Raw genomic sequence first — 25,784 nt, forward strand, 5'->3', positions numbered from 1 at the left:
TGGAATCTCATGAGCAGAACTGGATTTATAATACATTAATATTTTAAATTATGCAAATACAGTAATCTACATAATGTTTGATCTATATGTGTAATCTACATAATGTTTGATCTATATGTGGTTCTTCTGCAGTATGTAAAGAAGCTTTTTATAACAAGAATCAGAATTAATGTCGTTAGTGTAAAAGGTCTTTACAATTAATGTCATTCAAACTCTAGCTGTTTGAATTGGAAAACTTCTTAGTAACCATTTGTACTTCTGTATAGTCATCTGTGTGTGTGTGAATAGAGGGCAAGCTAGGCTTTACTAAATGTAAGGTGGGACTTGTGGATTTATGCATTATCCTTTGCATATTGCTCTGAAAACATTAATTACACCCATGTGTGTTTTTTGCACATTTTCTTTAAAGCACCTCAAATTGTCTAAATTTGTATTAGTCCCACAGGATGTGGACCAATGAGCCCACTTTTCTTTACAGTGAGATACATTTAAAATATACCCTACTTCTATTTACTTTTGCTGGTTTTAATTTGGAATTTATCACAAATACATCTTTTCTTTTACAGAAAACTGACGTGTGCTGATGTAAAAGAAAAGGAGCTTCTTATTTCCTGCAAAAATCAGTGTCCAAAAGAGGTAAGCCATATTAACAAAGAAATACTGGATTGGATGGATGTGTGGAGTTTTGCAGGTTTTACTTCTTTGCAAGGTTTTTGATACAGTATCATAGGCCAAGCAAGCTACAGCTTAGTCTACTTGAATATGCTAAATGACAGATGCGAAGCGCTAGTGAACTGTACTCTGAGGACAGTTATTAATGTCTTGCTGTCAAATTAGGAGGTTATATTGAAGGATCAGAGATTTGTCTTCAAGGCATTAATGGCTTAAATGTTTAAGCATGCAGATGGGGTTGAATGTGGAAGAGTATGTCCTCTAACGTGGTTAAAATCTGGTCTTGAATTTATATCTCCAAAATAATGGGATACTGTTTGATTAGGAAGAATACTGAGAATTGTGGTTGCGATTGTTCTCATCTAAGTGCAGGTCTAGTAATCCCTGTCTGTGCAACCATTTGGGGTGGGGAAGTATGTTATACTTAAGTGAGATGAGTTAATAATGCCCTGCTGTGTTAATAAAATACATGTTAAATAGTGTGAAATAGAAGACAAGCAAGTTAATCTTTCTACTGTATCTGGGTATATGTAAAGCGTTGCTGTAAAGAAGAGAATAATAATACCACTGCATGATGCTTAGACTATGAGCCATTGTATGTAGGCATCAGTAAGGAAGATTCACGTTAAATACCACTTCTGAGTAGTGAAGCATGTGGAGCAGGGGAAGAACTGGTTGGAGCTTTTTTCATAAGAAAAGATGCAAATTTTCCTCAGAGATGTTTAGACACATTTCAGGATTTGTCTTGTAGCAGTATTATCCACAACTGACATGAGGGGTGGGCAGAATGACTTCTTCCTTGGTCCCTCCCAGTGCTGCTGTTAGGTGCTGCTTGTGTACTTTTGGAAATCCATGCATTACTTATTATTGTATATTTGTTCTTTAGTTGTCATTAGCTGCTGTGAGAGTAACAGTCCTTTCTTCACTACACTGTAGGGTTAGACAATCTATGAAGTGGAAAAACAGGAATAGTCAGTAATATTTTGGAAAGTGTTTCCACTGCTAAACTTGCCAGAATTTCTGAGAAATTCTCCTTCCCTGCAATAAGCACTTGTACTGAAGAAAGTATTTTATCTCATAATCACTTACTATGTAGTTGTTCTGGTTTGGCCTTTCCCTGTATAGTTGAGTTTCTTTGTCTTACGTAGTATTTAGCTGGCACTCGTAAATAATTTGATTCAATCAATTCTCCTTCCCTGATTCCACTCTGTTCACTTAGGCTGGTTTACCTATGATGTCCTCTAGATTCCTGTTGTCTTACCTCATCTCTTGTAGTTCTGAATTCTGCCTCAACCTAATTGACATAGGTTCAGAATTTTTCTTTTGTTTCATTTTTTCCAGTGTCAGAAGTATCAAAATTGAATCCTTGACATTGTTACAAAACTTATTTTTATTTTGAGTAAATGCAAAAATTCATAGGATTCCTGCTTGTTTCCCAACAGTCTCTGTTCCTCTGTTTTTCAGACAAGACTGTGTTAACCCCAACAGGAAAGTTGTGCTCTGTGCTGTGCCTAGTTGTATCTTCTGGTTTTTGCCCTTGTAGATGCCTTTCTGATATCTTTTTTTTCTGTAAATGAATGTGCCTTTCACAATTTTCTCATCTGGATGTCTGAAAGCACTCTTCCTGGCGGGGGAACACTTTTGGATATTATTTCATTGTCCATTTACCTCTTAATTTTGTCCTTTCATTTTCCTCTGTGTTACTTTGGTTGTATTTGCTACAAGACTTCCTCCTCTTTATTTTCAAGAGTGCTTATAATCTTTTAACATGAACTATGTGTTCCTGTACTTCAGATTCTCTTCAAAGATTTCTCTCTTCCCCTCCCTTCATCTCATCTTTGATTAACTGTTGTGATTTTTCTGGACAGATTCCCAAGACTCAGTCTGGGATTTAAAATCTAGCTAGTAGTGGTCCTGAATTCCAGCTTGCAGTTCAAAATTGTCCTGTTTCACAGATGATGGGTTTTTAAACTTAATTCAGTGGGATGTGAAAGCAAGCTGAGGATGATGGAGTCCACTTTAGTTGTATAAAGCTTCTATTTAATTCTAAAATTTTTGTTCCTATAGCTGCCTTGAAAAATAAGTTTTTACACAGCTTCTGCTATCCAGAGAATCTTTTTAGTGTGGGCGATGATGTAAGAATAGCATGGTTTTCCATTCCGGTGATTCTAGCTCTTACTGGCTTTCATGAAACATACAGCTGTTAGTACAGTCCTGGTTCAGCTAGTGCCTGTTGTGTTACAGTTCATCTTCCCTTCCTCAGATCCTATTCTGGTAACATTGTATGTACTGTATGGGTTTTGGGTTTTGTTGTTTTGTTTTCTAAAAAAAATTGTTCATGTTTCTCTAAATATTGAGCAATGCTAGGGATATTTTTTCTGTTCCATAAGACTACAATATTTGTCTGCAACTTTGGGAAAATTGGCTAGCTGTATCACAATACAAATTATACTGATAGTTCTCTTTTAAAGGAATCGCTGATAAACGCAATTTGAAGGAGCTGCCTTAACAGACATCACCCTGCCGCTGCCACTGCCCCCACCCCTCCTCAGCAAATACAGATCAAACCCATTGAGGTGTCCTCATGACAATAACTTCAAAAAAAACTTGGCCAAAAGAGAAGGTGGATAAGACTGCCGAATTTAGAACATTTGAAGTTTACAAATCAAATATGTCTGCCCAAAACTAAATTGGAAGTGTTTTGTGTGTAGTCCTGGCAACCTCAAGTAAATTTCAAATTAGTGTTTTACGAGAATTTTCTTATTTTATGTCAGAAGCTGACCTTGGGTCATTAGCAGAACTCGGTAAAGATGCTTTTGGCTAAAAATCAGTGTGCACTGTTCCTCCACCAAGCCTAGCATAGTGCAGCTTAGGTTCAATAGAATACAGTATTTTGAGATGTTTTGCTTTTTGGTTAATGGAAATTGTGGTAGACAGTATGCTACTGTATTTGAATTACAGGTAGCATGGTACATCTGGGGAATATGAAAATCAATTACATTGTCTGGTGCCTTGAAAAAATCAACACGAACTGGAAAGTCTTGAAAGGTTTCATGCCTTTGGTTTTGCTATGGCAGTATAAAACTACAAAAATTACTTCTGGTATTATTCAATACAGCTCACATTTCCTTTCTGCTTTAGGGAGAAGCAAAGTCTTTGCTATTGACACAGCTGTTAGATTAGCTGCTTCAATTAAAAAGCTCTCTTTTGTTGGGTAGCAATAACGAAATATCCTGTTGAAGGAAATTTAACTTTTTTTTAATCAGGGGTGATTAAATTCTTATGATCGCGTTTGCAGATGTTTTGGGACAATTCTTACTTACATAGACATTTTAACAGTCTATCAGTTTTCACCACATATGTATTCATATCATATTTGTGGATCTGGGTTTAATACTTTATTCTGTGTAATTAGTATTTTTTGACAAAATAACCATGCTTTTTACTTTTACTGTGCACTGTGCTATTCTCTTGCTGTGAAATATGGGACTCCGTTGTGACAAACCTATTTTAACATAGTGCAGTAAAGACAATGTCATAAATTTTAAGAGTATGTGTATATTTTTTTTAATAAATGAAATTAATTAAGCATTCTGGAAATAAAATTTAATTCTGTAAACACACCTTGAAAATGTATGTGGGTTGCAAAAATTTAATTTTAAAAGTAAATGTACGTCTTTGGTCCATAGTGAGAGGATTTTTCTCAATGTCTGGCTTAAGCAGTGGAGGTTTTCATGAGATCTCTGGAAGCCGGGCCATCCTTTAAACTGAAGTGTTAGCCCCTTTGTTTGGAAATGATAAACTTATCTTTTGTACTTAGCTTTTGGAGTGGCTGCTCAAAAGTGCTGTTTTCTTTATTATCAGGTGTGTATTAACAGGTTGTATTTCTGAACTTCCAGTGGAGACCAGTTAAGCCTCCATGAACGTTGATGGGTTTTATCATCATCAGAGATAATGTGAAGATTTAGATACATTGCCTAGGGGAAAATACTTGTAGGATTTTATTTTGTTTTCAGAGCTGTGGGTTAAATCCCTTTCTTTTAAAGGCCTTGCCATGCCAAACATAAAGGCCAAAATGAACAGGCTTTAGTCCATGAGCTTTTGACAAGAGATCTTGTATGGTAAAAAAAGATCTAAAGGGGCACATGCTTTCTGTTTTAGCGCCAAGTGGCTCAGCATGGACACTTAAAAACAAGCAAAAAGAAATAATAATCCTTTCCCGCTGCATTATTTATCCAGCAAAACAGCAGTAGGATTGCTTTTGCTTTCTGAGATGATGGGGAAATGTTGTTTTCCATTTCACTGCTTTTCTTGATTTTTTTTTTTTTTATGTTGGTTTTGCACTGGAAGGAGTAAAAAGAAAGTTACACTGCCAGCTTCATTCTTGTCCGCATCCCTGAGGATGTGAACTGTGTAGCTCTATGCAGAGAACTAAATGTGTAATTTTGGGTTTCAGTATTGGATTAAACCTGATTCTGTGCTTTGCAAATTTTGCTCTAATGATAAGTAATGTAAGAATTTTATTGCAGTAGCACCTGGAGGTTGAGGTGAGGGCTCCTGTCTTGAATTTGCAGCTCTGATATGTCAGTTACAAGACTGGGCTTTGACACTTAATGGAAATGTGCCTAATTAGTATGGAAGACTAAGCTGGAAGTAGTAGTTCTAGCAGTGGATTCTTCTGGCCAGCATGAGATAATTTGCTGATGAGGCTAAATTGCGTTATTGTGTGTGATGCTTTTGGGCAGAGAGCCAGGAGAAGAGCCCTCTTACTGCATAGAGGTTGTGCAGTAACAAATTGGTTTTGCAAAGATTGTGGTCGCTAGTGAGCAGACTCAGCCATGAGAACTCGTGTTCTGGCTGGTAGTCTGATCTCAGCGTACAAGGCTTAAAGACAAGTTTCTCCCCTCTCCTTTTCAAAATGAGGCAAAATGTGAGATTTACTGATGATCAGTTGTGTCTGAACAAACCTATATTGCCCCCCCACCCCCCGATAAAGTGAATAGATTAGATCTGCTGTATAAGGCTTTGGCAGAACAAAGGAGACAATGGCACTTAGTGAATATCTATTTCAGATACAGAAGAGTGTCAATACAAGGATAAAAGCAGGCTAAAGGAAACAACTGCTTGTATTTTATTGTTTTTTAAAAAGCTACCTGACCCCCCCCCCAAAAAAAACCAAAAAACCAACAAAACAAAACCAAACTGACAACAAAACTAAATGAAAAGTTGGAGCAAGAGATGTTAACAAGGAGGTTTTCCCAAGGACTGGATTGACACCTGACCTTGCATTGTTTTCACTAGTGACCTTGGCACTAAAAAACATTGGAATTTTCTGATGAAGATGTGTGGAGTGTTGTCAGCACATAACAATTGAGGAAGTGCATCTGCAGAACACGTGTATTTGAGGCATGTTATTAGATACAAAAAAAAAAGTAAGAGCATGCATGTCATGGCTAATAATAAGCTCCCAGGAAACAGCAGGAATTCTTATTGTCACACATGATTAGCTGGAGAGAAATGCAAATAAGAACTGAAGATGTATTGGGGAAGATATTCTATTAAGAATAAAGTGCAATTAAGGCATTGTATGAAGTCCTTCCTGCTGAGATGTCATTTGGAGCATTACATGCAGTTCTGACTACTGTAATCAAGAGTCATTGATTTAAGCTGGTTGAAATTCGATGAAGGGTATACTATGGGAATAAACAGCCTTTTATGAAAGGACAGTAGAGAAATATTTCAATATGAGGATAAGAACTAAGGGGGTTAGACTGGCTAGGACAAATGGATGGAATGTAAAAAGAAAAGCTCATGCACTTTGTAATGAGCTCCTGCAACAATCTCCTTAGTGAAGTGGTAGAATGGAGGACTATTTTTGTGGTAAGGCATTGTCCCATCTTAGAGGAATCATAGGAGGTGCCTGCCTTTAGGTGGACTGGACTTCAGGACTAAACGTCGTGACTCTAGAGGTTTCTTCTAGTCCTTCTAGGGTCAAATGTGCTGAAATGGTGACTATGTTTCATGATACTAGCTCACAGACATTGAGCCAGTTCCAATGGACTTCTGAGAATCCCAATCTGCTAATCAACAAGAAGTGTATACACCTGAGCCTTATAATTATCTTATATAATATTCTCACTCTTGTGGATGATGTAGTATGTATAGATTTTAAATTTTTAACGTATCTTAAAATTGTTTATCTTAGAGCATTTTCCAAGTTGTGTTAATCCCTTGATGAGAGCAAAGAGGTGAAATTTGGCTTTTAATAAAGAACACTATCCAGTGCTACTTTAAATAGTTTGGGAATTTAAAGCTACCTCTATAAATAAATTGATTAGATGTCTTAGTTGAGATTCCACCTTTGGTTATGTATTTGTGTATATTGTTTGGGTTATGTAATTGAAAAAAAAATGTTGTTGTGGAGATATCTTATGGGCATGTGTATGAGTAAAGGATATTTTCAGCCAAGTTCTTAGCAGTAAGCGAAAAAATGTTGGTTTCTTGTAATTTTTTTATCTAATATAATGCTGGGAGCACAGATACATTCCTATCAGTCAGCGTATTTAAATTAGTATCTCAATTCAAGTCTTTTTCTTTCTCAGATGGCAGAAATGGGATAATCTGCCAAATGCAGACATTTAGGTTTTTGTGAAATTGTTTTGGAGGTTATAAGAATAGTGGTGACCTGTATTTGACTTTTGCATAGTTCAGGAGATTCTTGCAAAAATTTCTTTTGTGATATTTTTGCTTCTGATTTTTGCCTTTTTTTTTTTTTTTTTTTTTTTTTTTTTTTTGGCCGACTCTGATCTTTCAGTTTCTTTTTACCTTCTTTACTTATATTCCCGCAACATACAGATAGCTAGGGTAATTGCTGTATAAATTACTGTGTGGATGACTGTTCTTGAAATACTTAAAAGGAGAAGTTGGTTCTTAATCAAGCTATGTCAATAAAAGATAAATCATTCTGCAGGAAACTAAATATGGTAAATAACAAGCAAATCTTTGCAAAAAAAAGAATCAACTATTTCAAAAAGTGGAAAAATTGGTAGGCTGAAATGAGTTTTCTGTTAAGCTGCTATGTCTGAAATAAAACCAGTTCATACATTCTTTGTAATCTTACAATCTTTTATTCGTGTAGGAGTTTTGTTTATGTGTTTTGTTCTTTATAGTTGCCCTGCGGTCACCGGTGTAAAGAGATTTGCCATTCAGGTAGCTGTCCTCTGAACTGCAGCCAGAAGGTTAAACTCCGATGTCTCTGTAAAAGACTGAAAAAGGTAAATTTCTAAGTTACAATTTTGAGAACACTGTGTTTTCTTTGCGCGTTCCTAGGCTTCTATGGACGGATTATCTCTGATGTGGATTAGAATAGGTCCAATTACTCTAGCAGAGCTATAACAGTTCACATCAGTTGAAGATCTGGGCTGCAATATCAAAAGACCCACTGGAGAATATAAAATCCTGTTAGTTCTAAAATATGTTAGCTGCTTGACTTACCAATAGCTTTATCTTCCAGCACACTTCAATTTTTGTAGCTCCATTGGGAGAATAATCAGATGAGCTGGGGTGATTTGAGAAGAAAAATCAGTTTTTCTGATGATATTGGGAAAGTTTATAATTGCATAAGTTGGAACAAGCACAGATGTTGTGAATCCCTAACTGGAATAATTGATTACAGTTCTCTGCAAACCTAAAAGCGAGTACAGGCATCAGCATCCTTACCTTCTAACAAAGATAAAGGACAAAGTAATGTAAGAAGCTTATTACAACTGAAGTATTATGAGAGGAAGAACAGCAATTGATGTTAAGTCTTGGCAAGTAATAATGACTTAATGAAAAAAATCATTATTTGGCTTAATTAAAGGTGCTTAAAGTATTTTTCTGGACCCAGTTAACTTCTGAGCCTTCCAATCAGGCTGCAGTTCCCAGAGTTCTCAGCTTCTCCAAGAAATGTCTTGCAGGTGGGGTGTTCAGCAGGAGAAAGGATGACATGTACAAAACAAGTGCTTCAAACTGAAGTCTGCTTACAGATAACCACATTTATGTATTTATTTATTTCTCTTCAATATTAAGGGGAGGAGGGGAAGAAGTGTGAGAATTTTTCCCCCCCCATGACCAGACCTTGCCCTGTCATCTCAGCCACTTAAGAGAATGTACATGAAGTTACTGAGACTCTGAATGCTAGCTCAAAGGTTATCTTACTTTTTCTTAGGCAGAAAGTGAAAAAAGAGAAGAGAGGAGAATTTCAGCTGGGCTACTTGGTTTATTCTTGCTTTCAGCTTAGCTTATCAGAAAGAAGCAAAAGAGAAAAGGACAAGTTAGTACGTAATTACAGGTTCAAATAACATTTAATCGTTAGCTTTGCTTTCTGGGTAACCAATTTTTACTAAATAAGAATGTTTTATAATTATTTTTATAAAGAAATAGACATAACTAATATAGGGAAGGGATTATAAAAGACTCAAATTATACTTAACAGGAAATACAGTGCAGCAAGATACAAGATGGCCAAGTTTCACTGGAATGTGATGCGTTATGCAAGGAAATGAAACGGAAAGCATCTGAGGTAATGTATCCGTTGTAGCTATAATTTCTTCTCAGTGCTTCAAGAAAAGTAGGAAAAAATGAACACAGAATTATTTTTCAAGGCAATACCAGGAAAAAATGCAACAACATAAACAGGTGTACTGTTTAATAGCAGCTACTTTTTCAGACTTGGATTTGGCTTAGTGGGGAGAATTACAGTGTTTGTAGACAATATTAATTAACGTGGTGAAATGCTATGTTAAAACAATATTCTGTTATTCTCTTTTTTTGTTAGAACTTTCTTTCTTCTTCCACTGAAAACAAGTGATCAGTGATGCTGATGATTAGTGCTGTAGGATTTGGGCAAGGCCACTTCACGGGGCATTTACATCTGCTTTTTCCAGTGAAAGTCTGGTAGCCATTGGATGCTCAACTTGTCCAGCACAAGGAGTGTAATGCTGTCACACTGTTAGATACACATACAGTTGCCCTGTACCAGAAGAATGGAGAGTTTGCAGCAGTTACAGTATACTTTTTAGCCTGCTCTAAATGTGAATTCTCTCTAGTTCTGCTGTTTTATGAAGTAAAGAAATTGCTGCATGCTGTCCCCCCGAGACAGAATATCAACCGCCCTCTTATAAGCCTTTTACTAAAACATAAACGAAAAGAATTGGTGTATAACTTGCTTAGGCTTTTTTAGTTAAGTATTAGATGTGGTAAATGTACAAACCAAAAAATCAGTAGGTAAAGCCGACTTCTGTCAGCTTCTGCTCAGTTTTTCAGGATTGGTTGGCAAGTTCTAACAAGTACCACATAGACCAAATCCTGCAACTTTGCAAGCAGGTGGTCAAATGCTAAGACTCTTGGGATATGCCTTTAGAAAATCCCAACCGTAACAAACAGTTCCAGTAAGAGTGTGAAGTTAAGTTCATAGCGCATGGAGTGCAGTAAAGCAAGGTGAATTCATGAGAGACTGCATGAACTGGGACACAACAGCATGTCTCAGTGTGGAGCAGCGCGGTGTCAGCAGATACTAGTTCCTGTTTCTCACCACTGACTTTGTAATCCACAGGAAGGAGTGGCCTAAGGTAATGAGTAAATGACTACAAGTTTCTACTATAAGCAATGCCACAGATGTACTGTGTGGCATAACCTAGCTATGTGTACCTTCCTCACAGAAGAGCATGGATTTGTTTGGGGTTTTTTATATGAAGTTACAAAGTTCTGTTTAAATTCTTTTCGTGCACCTTTTTGTATCCTGTGTTGACTTGTTAATGACATACTAGAATGATCTCCTATTATATGCACGTTATTAGAGAATTGCAGAATGCTTTGGGTCGGAAGGGACCTTAAAGATCATGTAGTTCCAACCCCCCTGCCATGGGCAGGGACACCTTCCACTAGACCAGGCTGCTCAGAGCCCCATCCAGCCTGGCCTTGAACACTGCCAGGGATGGGGCACCCACAGCTGCTCTGGGCAACCGGTTCCAGTGTCTCACCACCCGCACAGTAAAGAATTTATTCCTAATATCTAATTGAAATCTGTCTTCTTTTAGCCATTGACAGTAATTTCAATTACTGTTTAATGTGTCAAGACTGGAAGAAGCCTATTAAAAACTGCAGACATTTACAAGGACAATTTAGTTTGCACAGTTGCAAAACCATCAATTTCCAAAAACAGTGTGTTAACTCTTAATAAAACTCTTGATGTTGAGCACCTGATGAGTATGCACTTCTGAGGAACTGAATGAATCTTTTACTGTACATGTTATTAAAGAAATAGTTCTAGAAATTTTTCCCATACTGTGATGGTTAAGCTTCCCTCTACCTATGTATATTATATGTATGTATCTTATACAAATATGACTACACCAGTGTAAAAAGAATCTCTTCTGCTTTTTTCCACATTTGTGGGTCACTTTTTCTTTCAGAACTGAAGTTCAGCCGTTAGATGGCAGTGAAATACCAGGAGGCTGGTTGTGTGTGTTTTTCCACACCAGACTTCCAATATCAGAAGTGTGTGGCTGAAAAGGTCTTACACACTTTTCTAAAGAGAGACTCTGCCATTGTGTCATTGAGAATTAATTAATTAATGAAATTCTCAGTAATGCTTTTATCTGATACATGGTTTAGCAATTTTAAAAATTGATCTGAAAACCTGCAAATAGGACTGTTCTATTCACCCTGTCCTCGGTGCACCCTGTTTGAGCTAGTGTTTGAGCTACTAGCGTGGGCTACTGTGCTTTATCCTTAGTCATCAAAAGCTCTTGAATAGCAAATTGTTTGGAACATGTTCCACCTGCGCAAACCATGTTCAGTAATTGTCACTGTTAGTATGCAAATCATCCAGTTAGTACTACCAAGACTGTTTTTCATTTAAAGTTAGAGATTTTTACATTGAACTTTTCTAAGGTCTGATGATTCAGTGGCTGCAATGCTAATGGTCCAAGAGATGTATACAAGAAAGCAGACACACATACTTCCCCAGTGTGCTCTGCTCTTCCTGTTACTGCTATTAACATAGTGATCTCTGGCTATGGGAATTTTAGAGATTGAGCTAGTGTCTTGGTGTTTAATGGTCTTTGGATTTATCTCCTGTTAGCATGCCTAATTGTTTTTCAGTCAACATAAACTTTTGGCATCTATAAATGTCCTGTAGTACTGAATTTCTAGATTTAGCCAAATGCTCCCACACAGTATTCCTGCTGTTATTAACCAGCCTCCTGGTAATTTCATTTTTGCCTTTGTTTTTGTATCACGAAAAAATTATTGATGTTTTGTCCTTATTTGATATCTTCACGGTCTTTAGGATTTTGTGCCCTGGTAGTCACCTAATGAATCCTAATGATGCATCTCTTTAGATGGAAGCCACTCCATCCTATTGTCTTTTGTACATGTTCAGGCTTTACATTCTCTTGTTACTGCAGGACCAAAACTGAATGTAGGAGCAAAGATTCAAGTGTCATGTGTTCACATACTGGCATTCCTGTCTGTGCCATTCTTTTCTTGATAATTTCTACCATTTAATTTGCTTTCTTGAACACTACAAAACATTAATATAGAATTATTAATTGTAACTTGTGTGACTTCTTTTCATATGACTTTCTGATGGTGGAGCTTTTTTAATTACATTTGGTTTGCATTACACCAAGAGCTTTAAAGCAGTTTGGTTATGCATTATCCAATGTATGCTGTATTCTGTACAAATGTAGAGGTTTCCTTTTGCTGTAGTAGTCAGGGAATATTTAAAGTGCTCAGAATGAAACGTGTGTAAATTACATACAGGCATTACCTTTATGTGTAAAGTGTACTGAGTTTGAGGATAAAGTTGTCGGAAACTTAGAATAACTGTCTTTAGGAATTTTCCTGGTGGTTTGTGAACAAACTATTCTTTTTAGGTTTTATATTTCTGGTTGAGCTTGCCAAGTTGAAGTCAGAAGTTCGATTTATAACCTTGTAGCATCCATTATACGTTCCATTGCAGCTATTTCTGAGGATATTTTGTCATCTCAATAAAATTAAGAGCTCACTTGATGGAGGCTTTGTTCACTTTAGCTGAGAACCGTTCTATAGGAGTAATTATGACTCTATAAGAAAACAGGTTTAGCTGCTGTTCACAACAGTTACTTATCACTTTGTATGTCTGTACAGATAAAAGAGGCAGAAGCCAAAGCTGCTATTGAAGAAGAGAAACGAAGACAACAGGTATCAGCCTTTCTTCCTCACCTGCTTCCTCCCCACCTTGTTCTTGTTAGTAGATCATTTAATTTACATGGAACTAATGCACAGTCATTCCTGTCTGCTGTTACCTTGCTCTAAGATGTATGCTGTGAATGTTTTATGATGGTTAAAAGCCCACATTTTCCTAAACAATTTTCATAATTTTATGCAAAACAATAATTAACCAGTTTATACACAATCATAGTAATGTAAGATTAGTGTGGTTTATTTTTTAAATGCTGAGTACTCTTATTTTAATTGAACACTTTGTAATGTGTAAACCCCACATAATTGCTGAATGGCCTCCTTAGAGATTTAAATATTGGGCCAAGCTTGGAAGAACATGTATTTCCTGTAATTGCTCTTGTTGGTGAGCGTATGTTTTCGGCATTGTAATCCAAGAAGCTTCTGTGCCAGCTGCCTGGAGACACTAATACTAATCATATTTCAGGCAATAACTGTAAGCTTGGTTGGTGGTAATGGCTAGGGCAGGTTTTTCATCTGGGGGCTACAGCCTTAGTGCACTCCTTCCAACCAGTTCATGTATGTATATGCCTGTGCCTGAGCGTTGGATGCCAAATCATATTCTGAGTCTATCATGTGCTTTCCGACTCTCCTTTTACTCCATTATCACAACAGTTATGTATTGGGTTGTGCTTGTGTCTTCACCTGCATGTCACGCTGTTTTTATCGAAGAGCACTGGCTCTGCTTGGGAGACACAGGAGGCTTACTCCACAGACCCAGTCCTCTTTTACCATTTTCCCAGTCTCAATAGGATAGACAATTTCTCTATGGGTCACAACTTCTGTTATGCATGCTTTGATTAATTGCCTAGAGACTTCTTGTAAAGCACTACATCTGTGAATCAATGCCCTAGCAAGGCCTGCTTTTGTTTTTCAAAGGGGAGTGCTGTCAGCTCATTGTGCAGGAGAAGCATGCAGTTATGTACCTGTTGTCCAGGGGACGAGGCACTGTTTTGTGAACATCTTCATTGTGTATTGTTACATTCGTGCCTCAGCTGTGTACAGTACTGATCACATATTCCCTCGTACAACTCATAGACAGCTCATCTAATTATTGTTCTCTTAAGTTGACCTTGGAAATGTTAGTTCTGGGACGTAGGTCAGGAAGTGTTGCTTGCATAGAGATGTCTGAACCATTTTGTTAGGTGGAGGTAATCTGTAACTGATAACTACAAGCTAAGTATTGAAGTGCAGTAATGGATATTTACACCTGTAAAGAACACGCTTACAATTCTAGCACTAGAAATTCAAAGTTGCTGGTGTTTGTATTGCACCAGTAGTGTGTTCATGCATTCCAGAAGGCATCCCAGTTACTAATGGTTGCTGCCTCAAAATCACTTAATAGTCCCGTTTGTAAAGTCTTGGTAATGAGGTTGTTCTGAAACTCTAGCGGATTCACTCCACCAGCACAGTGTGCAACATTAATTTTAGCTTGATTCTTCAGCAGTGATTTCTCTCTGCAGTCATGCCACCGTTGCTTTCTACTTCTACATTCGCTGAAGTCTCACAGTCCAGCCAGTACCCTGGTGCAATATATGGCAACTGCTTCTGTGTACGTGTTTTGTGATGGATGCAGCTTCTGTTCAGGGATAGAAAACTTCATCTATACATAACCAAGCCTACCAAAAGGTTAATTAAGGGTGGGCACTTACATAGCACAATAGCAAACAGTAGGACAACAGTAACTAATAAACAGGCTTTAGATTTTGCACACAAGCACTAACCTCAGCTACTGCAGCCTTTTATGTAAAATTGATTCCCTTCTGGTTTGATCTCATAATCTGCCATCTGGTGGTGCAGTTTGGAGGACATCACTATTGTAGGGTGTCAGGTCACATTAAGAGTATATATTTGTTGAGTATACTCCCTTCTGACAAAAGTTTGCATCTTGGACTGCCTTCCTGATCTCATTAGTGCTTTTTATATAGACAGCTCATCTGTTCAGCTTCTTGAGACCTGTTTTGATTAATACTTCATTAAATATGTTATATACAAATTAGTTCTCTGGCAAGCCTGTGCATTTGTATTTTGGTATTTGCTATATCTGGTAGCAGCTTCTGCTAATATCATTTGCAGATGGGATTACTTGTTTCTTAGTGGAAGGGAAATGGCTTGGTTAGGCTTCTTGTCGTGGTCCTAGCAGCCAAACTTCCTCTCTGCTTCTAACTCAGAGGCACCCTGTGAGCCCAGGGTTTTCCCAATTGCCAGAGGTGGAAAAAAGATCAGTGCTTTGATTATTTAATGATTCGGACCAAGCTCTCTTTCTATCCCACTCTGGTGTAAAAGATTTGGTTACATTTTTTAGCTAATTGGTAATAATCAAGAGTTTAAGTACTGAACGTTGAGGTCTCAAATTTGAGTTGTAGTTTGAGAGTTGTATGAAAGATTTCATTTCCTTTTTTTCTTAGAAAGAATTTTTTTTTGAACAGCTCTTTAGAAGTTACAAAAGTCAAGCGTGCCTGCCACTCCCCTGTAAAATACAAGACCTGCAATTTCAGGATACACACTTTGTGTCTGTATAGCCCCTGCTACTTGTGTTCATTTAGCTACATTTTCCCATGGAGCTGCTGCTACTTTTGCTGCAGGGAAAGTATAGAGAATAACACATGAAGGAGCAAAATCCAGTACCTGAGCAACAGTTAACTCATCATCATCTGGCATCAAATTATTTTGAGTATGCAGTTTAAATAAATGCATTTTGGTTTACTTTTCATTTGCGTATACACAAATAAGTTAAGTTCTACTCTAATTGGAAAGCTTGAGCTTGTTTAGCTTGAAAAATTAAGGTAGTTTGAAAACTGGGCACAACCAGTACTTTATTGTTCAGAAATCATTGAGGTGACACTTTGGGAATGATGACAGTTACATAAAATCCGTAGGTAGCTTTTCAAGGATAGTGATGGCTTCTTTCTCATTCTGTGCCCACGAACCTTTTTTCATTCTGTGTTTTGGTTTTTTTATGATGTATTTATTTTTAGCTGGGGTTTTATAAAGATCACTAGGAAAGCAATTCAGTACCTGTTACATAATTGTTGGAGCCCTGTATTTTAATTCAGATTACTGCAATTCATGAAGCATTCTGCTTTCAAAACTTAGAGATCACAAGTATATAATAACCCTACATTTTCTTTAAGTGTCTGTGTAAAAGGAAATACTGCCATGTTATCTATAAAACCTTGAAGAGAACTCTGTACTTGCCTCCAGATTTTGGATTTTGAAAAAACGTTTCATTAAAATACTTTGCTTTTCTAAAGGAGGATTAGGTAGTTGAAAGTAATCTTGTTTCAAATAGCTGGCTGTGGAACTTTATCTGAACTTTTCTCCCATATTGTCAGAGAAGTGCCAACAATTTCTGCCTTTATTAAGTACAAAGGAATAGACATCAAAACGGGTCCCTTTCTCCCGTGAACAGTGGTATCTGGCACAAGAAGGGAAGTGAGATCCACTTTGTGAAACTGACAAATGTTTGCTTGTCAGTGGAGGAAAACCAGACATCAGGCAATTTTCAGTTCCAAAGGAAAATTATATTTACTGGACTACTCTGCCCATTTCCCAAAACAGTCTTATTATTGTTTCTTTAATGCACCTACCTTATTGTCTTAGTCCCTCTCTTCCTGGCAGCACTGCAGTAGTAGTCATGTAGATTTATTTCCTCTCATGGCCAGGCTTCGTCTCTGTTCACTCTCCACTTTTCCGCTGCTTCAGCTCAATCTTGTGCCTGTTGCAGAGGCAGTCCCAGCTTGCTGTGCTCTGCTGCTCCCATCTCTCCACTCTCGTTCATTTCACCTAGTCTTTCTGCTCCCTAGCTCCTTGTCCCATGCTGTCTCTGGTAGCTGACATCTCTACCCAAAAATCCAGATAATCGTTGGACTTTGGTTTTAGTCTATCTCAAATCTTCTTTAAAGCATCTTTTCTGATTTTCCAGTCAATTAGATGGCCTCTTGTTGGAACCTCATCCCAGTCTCACACTCTTTGTTCCAAGCTGCCGAATTCCAGTTTTATTTCAGCTTTGTACCCTAAAATAAGTTTTGTCTGTACCTTGATAACCTTTTAAAAGGATGTGGAGGGGGATGAGGAACAGGGATCAGAGGATCCTGCTGTTCATTCCAGGCATCGCCCTGAAACTGGTATTCTGGATGGGAGCTTGGCATTCTTATTTTTCCAGTCGCTTTTCTTCATATTTGGGATTAAGGGCGTGTGCTTTCTTTTGAAGGATGCTATATACCTACTGTGGTCTATGTATGAGTGACTAAGTATTAAGTTACAACACTTAACAAATGGAAATTTTTTGTGCATATCTATGATGATAGCTATTAATCTAAAATTTAGCTGAGTGTGCAAAATATAAAGAATTGGGGGAAAGACGATAGATTATGGCTTTGTTTATTTTTAGCAGAGAGCACATCCTTATTACGGGGGAAGAGGTCTTTGAAGATTTCAGTGTATGCTCTTATATACATTATTGTAATAGTTTAAATACAAGTGCTTTTCTTTAATAGGAAAAATAATTATTTTTAACATAATGGCAATAAAAATCTCATTTTGGCTTAACGTATTCAGGCTGAGTTAAAAATCTAATGTTGGTTGTGTTACTGGCAATGTTTTTTATAGGAAACTAAACAATGGTTTAATAGTTGGAAGCAGTGCTTTGTAACCATGGGATATAGCGCTACCACCTCATCTGCAAGAGATGCATAACTTCCGCTGGCTGCCACTTATTTTTATAAAATGGGTTTGGGGAATGTTATTTAAAATCTGCAAGTTTTCTTGGTTTTTAATTCTGACATAAATGTCAAGTGCGTCTGGTTTTCTTCATCTAGGCTGAACTGGAAGCTTTTGAAAACAGATTAAAAGGGCGAAGAAAGAATAAAAAAAGAAAGGATGAAGTAGAAGTTGAACAATCGTCATGGCAAAAATACAAGAACCTCATTATGCTGCCAGTGTTCGGAGTTGCTGTTGTGATGGTTGCATGGCTTATGGTCTACAACGACTGAAACAACTCAATATTTAATATACCTCAGCTGGGTTTTAGGTAGCTATTATTCCTAGAATGTTAGTCTGTGTGTAACAAAACTCAATATGCATAGATTATATAGGTATACTGTTTGTCAAGAAAAATGGAGAGGAGGGAAGAGATGTCACCTTTTGTGTTATTATATCACAAAACTAATTTCAGACACTGAAAGTAATAGTAGATTTTAGTCTATGCTGAAGTGCTGATATAGTTCGTCTGACTGAGATCCGTTAACATCTCTTCTATTAATATGTTGTGTTGCTTTTCCTTGTCTCCATTTCATAATATTAAAAATAGCTTAGTATAAATACTTTATTGACTGTTTCCTGTAAAATCAATTTAGTGGTTTATTGAAGATTAGTATTCTTATGCTAGTCTTTATATTGTATTACACAATTTCTGTGCTTAATGTCAGTTTTAATTACAACAGCTAACGGGGAACTTCAAATCACTTAGATTTGAGTATTCTGGGGCCTCATGTCAGAACTTTGTTCAGAAAAAGGAAATGTGAACTGTCCTTGAAGTCAACTGTATCACAAACAATAAAATGGGCCTCCTTACAGACTGGGGTTTGTTTTCTGGTTGTTCACGCACAGAGACACACACACATGCACGCACTCTTATTTCCTCAAAAATCAAACCAATTGAAAACTTCACTTAGTGAGCAGATGCATATGCAGAACATAGATACAAAGTAGTTTCAGGGTGCAGGGGTGTGTTCTTATCACTGCCCCCGTTGCCAGTGGCAGAAAAGCAATTTGAAATTGAACTTAGAGCGTCACTTGACTATTTATATAGGTAAAAATTACATTTGGATATTTGTGTAGGTGTGCAAAATCATAATTGAATAGCGTAACAACACAAGTATATGTCACTCTGAAGCCATCGGGATGGTACTTGCTAATCACGTATAAACCATCTAGCTAATTTCTTAAATGTTTAAATATTTTCTTACTGACAGTTTAGAGTACCTTGCTTCAGGACACCAGTGCTGGTTGGTAGAACTGAAAGATTCATACACCTTCCAAGGTTATGAGAGAAGCTACATTGTCTCAGCTGAGGGACTGCAAGTTAAATTCAGCAGTGGCAGAGATTAGAAAACTGAATTTTTAAATCTCTGCTGGAAATTTTATGCTGATACTCGAGCATTGTGGGTAACTGAAGAGTGCTTAGAAGATCCTGTGAAAGATGAGGTACAAAGCCAAAGAGCATTACGTTGCCCTTGTAATTCAGGTGTATAATTTCATCGCAAATCCTGCAAAAGCAGTGGGACCATTTCTGTGAATTAGTAGAGAAGGTTGCAGTTTGTTTGAAAGCTCTTATGGTTGATTTTGGCCCACTTGTAAGAGGACCCAGTATTAATCTGAGCTGATATCCAATTGTAGTTATGGTTTAGCAGCAAAAGAAAAAAAAAAAAAAAAAACAAAAACAAAAAAACAAAACCCCAACCAGAAAAGTTGCAAAAGGCAGTAGCTTTTAGATTACGTAAATTGACAAAATGGGGATAAAATCAGTTACTTTTCGATTTTTCACCTAAGTTTGGGGAAAAGCAAAGAGAAGTGAGGAAAACTTGACAGTATATAGCATGGGTTGCTGCTATTTGATAGTATTTTATGGGGTTTTCTTAACTTTTTAGAAATGTGTACTAATTCTTTCATGTGTCAGGACATTAGTTTATAAAGTTGTAGGCAATGACAGTTGCATCTCTGAATTCTCTTTATTTTCCAGTATAGGGAATAAACAATTTTCCATATTGTTACCTTAACTCTTTTCTGTAATATTAATGCCTGGAAGATAATTCCATCTATAAATATTGTTTCTTTAACCAAGTGAGGTGATGCTGTTCTGTGACTGCCTATGTCAGTAACTCTGCTGTCACCAAGAGAAAAAGAAGAGATTTTTGTTCAGCTGAAGTAAAATGTGGTGTATTGTCCAAAAATACAAAAAGATACTTTTATGGCTGAAATATGCAGATTGATATGAATGAGACTGTTGTGGAAACAGCTTTTATGTTACAAGACTGTAGTTCATTTTTCTAATTACTCCTAGCTTTTTCTTTAAAACAAGTACAATGGAAAGTTTATCCTCGTCTTTACAGCAAAGAGAAGAAATCTCTCCATAGAGCTATAAAAATGAACTGCATTTGAGTTATGTTTGAAGTAGTTCTTGGTGGTTTTTTCTGCATATCTTGCAGTATATGTGTGAAATATTGGAGAGGAAAAGACTTGCTTCTCATTGTTCATCTTTATTATAATAAGAAAGCACACCAGTCTTTAAAAATTCATTCCATTCATAGAAATGTGTGTGAGAGTAGGCATATTCCCTTTCTTAGAGGATTTGTATCTTTCCTGAATCTTGCATGTAAGAGACATATCTATTCTTGAAATTTTACTCAGAATAATTCTGTGTATCTTATCCAGCCATCTGAGTCATTTGCACTCTGTTGGTTGCCTGCTGAACCAGATATTTGTTTCTTGGCATAAAAAAATTGTGGGGGTTCGAACAGTCTGCAATTTAATAAATCACTGGGTTTTACTTGTTTTTTAAATTCTTTTGGCAGTTAACTTTTTGCCTTTTTTTTTTTTTTTTTGTTTAAGCTGCGTGTTGCAAGCATGATGCTTTGAAGCAAAAGGTACAGGTAAAATCATCTGTTATTCAGTACAAATGAAAGACGGTAGAAAGGAAATAGTGAACTGAAGGTGGGGGAGTGTTAATAATTTAAATGGAATGCATTGTTACATAATGTAAAAGCAAATACTTTGCATGCTAGCAGTTTACTGAAAAATGCATATTGGTAAGTAAACGTTAAAAACGAATGTTATAATCTGACCTGCTTTTGAAGGGAGATTAGAGAGAGAAAAGCTTGATGATGAGGATGCTTAGCACGCAGAGTATTTAGCTATGTGTAAAATGAAAAAACCTGTGGGGGGCTTTTCCTCATTCTGAATGCATTCTGATGAGCGTTCATCTTTCCGCAGAACCAAGGCTTACAAGCTGTCAATGTATTTTGGATTGGAACCTCCTTGGACAAGTTTGTTCCCTGTAACACTAACAAAGCCATTGTGTGTGTTAATTTAATGTAACAATCAAGTCAGACAATAAACACATCAAAAACAACTTGAAAAATTGTTCTCAAGGACTGTTGTAGTAAAGCAGCAAACTTCTGGATATGACAGCTGACGTACTGCAGTGGAAGTTTTAGGCATATTTTTTGTTACCTTCTCTGGCAGTAATAGCTCTTACGGCTCCGATTGTTGCTGGGGTGACATAATCATGTTCCTTCATGTTACTGCTCTGACAAAATTGCAAGAATGGGTTGGAGAAGTAGATTAAGATGAAACAAATTGGGAAGAACTTAGATTATTTTTTTTTGCTTCATATGGGAAAATACAATTTATTTATTAGACGTTTGTTATGACCTTCACTACTAGAGAAGGAAATGTTACTACGCAGATAGCACCAAAACTTGTTCATAAACAAGTTTCTTGTGCTTGATTGTGGCTTTAAAGCACTGAACTCCTGAGTTTATAATCTCAGTAGTTCTGGCTCCAAAGCATACCTGCTATATGCCAGCTTTTCTGAGGGTGATGAGTTGGGTTAGATCTTGGGCTAGAGCACAGAGACGCTTGGTCTGAGCATGTTCCTGTGCCAGGCAGTGGAAGCTTGATGAGCGTGGTAGCTGCTCCCTGGTGCGTGCATTAGCGTGGGGTGTTCTCGCGTGGGCAGTCCGTGGGCAGCCCTGTCCTGAGTTTCATTTAGTTCAGATACCCCTTTTTCTGCTTTGATTTCATCCCATTACCAGTCGTTAGCTATGGGTATTTAAGTTGCTCCCTTTTCTTGCTTCATGAATGTAAATTTTTATTTATGTCTGACCTTGTCATTCAATTAAATCAATCACTAAAGAATTATAAAATGAAGATACTGTAGTGGTCTGTATTTACTAGGAAGGGAAATGCAAGGTAAAATTAGAGAAAAAACAAATGAAGTCACGTAGTTACAAAATAATGAGACATGCTTGCTTCTTTCCACTAATCGTTACATGTTAATGAATTCTTTGGACTGCATTACAATGTTTATGTGCCATGCTGCCAGAAAACAAGCTTCTGGTATGGATGTTGTATCAATATGAGCTCTGTGATACATTAAAGTCAGTCATAAGGTAGGCTAAGTGGTGGATGTCTAGAAATAAGTCATACTCTGAGGGAACTGTGGCTTAATTCAACCAAGTAGTATTTAATCTAAATAATTGTTTCTCATGCGGCGATTTCCATGAAATCGCCAACAAAAACAGAACTGGGCTTAGGCTTTCTCTGTGTGCTGTACACTGCGGGTGAACCTTGTAGTTGTGAAACTGCTATTTGAATGGCTCCTCCACCTGAGGAAATTAGTATGAGATTAGGAGTCCAGATTGGTTTGGGGATTGGAATTCACAGTTCTACTGCTGGAGAGAAGACATTCTCCATCCAAGGCCAAGCTGGCTTTGCAGTCTGAGCCATGTACTGCACCTCTTGGATTTCAGTTCTTGGTTGTTCTTACTGTAATTTTTTGTCAGGGCTAACTAATCTGTGTAAAATACTGTAATAAGTGATGAATTATAGTTTGGTTCCTCTGTATCAGCACTACAGCATGAAATATCTGACCACTACTACAAAATACAGACCACTACAGTATCTTCATTTTATAATTCTTTAGTGATTGATTTAATTGAATGACAAGGTCAGACATAAATAAAAATTTACATTCATGAAGCAAGAAAAGGGAGCAACTTAAATACCCATAGCTAACGACTGGTAATGGGATGAAATCAAAGCAGAAGAGGGGTATCTGAACTAAATGAAACGGTTTACATTAAGCAGTTTGAAGATTTTTGCATAAATGCTCTTGCTTTGGTCTCTTTCCATGCTTTTCCTATTATTTGTGCAATTGTTTTAAAAACAAAACCAGTTTTCCTCCAGAGGGGACTTTGCTTTGTTGGGTGAAAAAAATGCAGGACTGAATTACCATGGGCGGGAGTTACATATGATAGCCCTCCAAACGCAGAGTGCTCAGTCTCTGCCCCATTGCAGTAAATCCAGAAGCCTAAATCCAGAAGTATGGAAATAAAGATAGCTGGAAGAGAAGCTGGAAAGAAGCTAGGAAGAAGTGTTTATCATAGACATACATAAAGAAAGGCTCTAGATGAGGGGTATCATCCTTACTGATATAGTCGAAAGTGGTGACCAGGGATAGAAGCCATATTCATGTTGAGGGGGTGGTTCACATTTTTCGGGTGTTTTCTGACTCGCATTTTGAATGACAGCATTTCAGAAGCACTGAACCATGCACAGTAAGAACTGGAAGCCTCTCTCTTTTACAGATACCCAGCCGTGGTGGCAGTGACAGCTCTCTGGAAGGGTACTGAGCTGCTTCTTTTGTGGTAGCGCCCGATTCTGCTTTTTGTCCCGTTGGCTATGTTATTCCTGGGTGGCGTGTGTGCTCCGTTATGTACTCAGCCCTGGGCTTCAGGCAGCCTGGACACCTTCGGATGCGGATGCAGGGAACAGGGGACAAATACATCGACATGCAAGTCTTAAAAGCCTCATGGGGGTGGGGCACTTGCTCTGCCTTTCGCAGTTTCAGGCGGCACTTGTCTCTTGGCGTCAGAGCTTTGCTTCAGGATGCTTGTAACATCACAGAGACAAACGCAGAGCTCTCAGGTCGCTGGGGTCGGTCACGGCCGGGACGGGCGGGGGGACGGATCCTTCCCCTGTCCCCCGCAGCGCTTCCCCGCACGGGAGGGATGGGGCACGACAGGGTTGCCACCGGGGGGCCGGGGCCTCCCTGCGGGGAAGGAGCTGCAGAAACCTGTCGCCGGCTCCGGGCGAGCTTCCTCCCGCCGGAGCCCCTTCCCCTCCGCTTCTGCCGTGCCGGCGGCAGCGCCCGGCGCCCTGTCAGCCCCTCTCTGGAGACCGGGAGGACGGGGCGGGGCGGGGGCGAGCCACCGTGCCACGGAGGAAAGCCTTGCGGCCCCTGTGGGCTCGAAACTTCCCATCCCGGGGGTGGAACGAAAGCCTTTGCGCGACCGCGACGTAAAATAAAGAGCATCCCGAAGGCAGGCGGGTCCTCCGGCGCCCGAGGCCCGCGGACGGACTGACCCGGCAGCCCGGCCCGGGCTCGCCATCCCCCGCCGCGAACTCCGTGCCCCGAACTGGGCGGGCCGGGAGCGCCGGAGGGTCCGTGCGCGGGGCTGTCCCCGCACCGCCCCGGCCGCCAGCGCGCACCCGGCAGCCCGCAGCCCCCCCGGCCACTCGCCCCCGGCAGAGCCCCAGCGAGCCAAGGTGAGGGGTGCGAGGGGCGAGCTCCGCGGGTTTCTGCCCCGCGCATCGCCCCTGGCTCGGGCTCGTCTTGCTACCTGAAGCGCGGCGTGACGAGACGTCCTTTATCTGGAGGCCGGGCGGGGGGGCAAAGGCTGTGCCCACCTCATCCGCCCCCCCCCGGGGATGGCTTTAGGGCGAAATGAGCAAGTGGGCTGTCTCTCAGCTTGTCCCCAAGGGGTAGAGCCTTGTGTGCAAAAGGGGTGGGGATGTGGCGGCCTTCTCGCCGAGGTTTATTATTATTGGGTGGAGGAGGGGGGAGGGGGAGTCTGCCGAGCAGACAAAATGCGGAGCCCCTCCGCCCCGCAAGTGTGTACGTGCGGGAGGCGGGCGGCCGCGGCTTGTCAGGGACCGAGATAGAGAAGGGGGGGGCGGCCGAAGTGGAGAGGGTTCAGCCGCAGCCGGAGCATGCTCTCCATGCAACAGTTCCCTGCCCTGCCCGCGGAGGAGGAGCGCTACCGGCAGGTCCGCTCCGCCAACCGGGTAAGGCGAGCCCGAGGGCGCTGCCCTCCGCGCGTGGGGCCGCCCGGGGACCGCGGGGACGGGGGCTTGCGCGGGCAGCTGGCTGCGGCGCTCGGCGACCCCCGGGCTGCGGGCGGGGGGCAGCGCGCTCAGGGGCACCGGCCGCCGGGGGTGGCGGACGGGAGGAGGGGACGCGGCCGCCGGCAGCCCCCGTGCGCTGCGCACAGCCTGCGCGGGGCGGAGCGGGCAGGGGGAGAGGGTCGCGGGCAGGGTCGGTGCCGTGTCCCCGGGAGGCCGCGGCGGAGCTGTCCCCGGGCGCTCCCGCGTCGGAACTTAGGCGGCTGTGCGTGTAGGTGGGTCGCAGTGACAACCGGTCGTCGGTAGCGTTTCACGAAGGGCTTAGCGGCGCCCTCCCCCCGGCCCTCTCCCGAAGTCAGCGAGGAAGATCACCGGGGCTGATGTGCCCGTTAGTGGCCGTGGCGCTGGAAGGGGCGGGGAGGAGTCGCGCCGAGCCCGACGGCAGCAGGTCCGGCCGGGATGTGCCCAGAGCAAAGTTTGGACCTGGGCTCTGGCCCGACGGCCGCGGCAGCCCCGCTGGGGCCGGGGTCCCGGGGAGCCGGCGCACCGTGCCCTCGCCCCCGGCGCCGTAGTGCCACCCGGACCAGCGAGCGGGGCGCCGTAGTGCCACCCGGACCAGCGAGCGGGGGCAGGGTTTACCCTCGCGTCGGATGCACCCCGAGGCCGGGTGGGGGGCCTCCTTCCCCTTCCTCCGCCCCTGCCCCAACGCCCTCCCACGGCTGTCCGGCGGGATGGTACCGCTGGCCGCCACCACCGACGGGAGGTGATCATCTCGTGGAGGGTCCCAGAGGCGGGCAGCGAATCCTTGCAGGGAGAAACAGCAGCCTGGGTGGCAGCAAGTGTCAGAGGCGATAGCGCGGGTGTTCGCAGTCTCCCAGCGCACCCCCTGGGAGGAGCGGGGCGGGGGGCGGAGGAGAATCCTTTGCCTGCCCTTATGG

General features: G+C 40.4%; 2 protein-coding genes across 3 annotated transcripts in view; both read left to right on the top strand.

Moving 5' to 3' along the window:
- The window catches only part of NFXL1 (nuclear transcription factor, X-box binding like 1), a 47,711-nt gene extending 29,196 nt beyond the window's left edge, over positions 1 to 18,515 (top strand). For both annotated transcript variants that reach the window (XM_056340539.1, XM_056340545.1), the window contains exons 18-22: positions 567 to 636; positions 7,842 to 7,946; positions 9,149 to 9,235; positions 12,847 to 12,900; positions 17,760 to 18,515. In XM_056340539.1, the coding sequence (XP_056196514.1) occupies positions 567 to 636; positions 7,842 to 7,946; positions 9,149 to 9,235; positions 12,847 to 12,900; positions 17,760 to 17,933 (490 nt within the window). In that variant the 3' untranslated portion in view covers positions 17,934 to 18,515. The remainder of the gene's footprint in view (positions 1 to 566; positions 637 to 7,841; positions 7,947 to 9,148; positions 9,236 to 12,846; positions 12,901 to 17,759) is intronic.
- Positions 18,516 to 24,714: 6,199 nt separating this feature from the next.
- The window catches only part of CORIN (corin, serine peptidase), a 149,301-nt gene continuing 148,231 nt past the window's right edge, over positions 24,715 to 25,784 (top strand). The window contains exon 1 of the mRNA XM_056357089.1: positions 24,715 to 24,789. Within this exon, the coding sequence (XP_056213064.1) occupies positions 24,715 to 24,789 (75 nt within the window). The remainder of the gene's footprint in view (positions 24,790 to 25,784) is intronic.

This window comes from Falco biarmicus, chromosome 1 (assembly GCF_023638135.1).
Source record: "Falco biarmicus isolate bFalBia1 chromosome 1, bFalBia1.pri, whole genome shotgun sequence".
NCBI classification, from domain to species: Eukaryota; Metazoa; Chordata; class Aves; order Falconiformes; family Falconidae; genus Falco; species Falco biarmicus.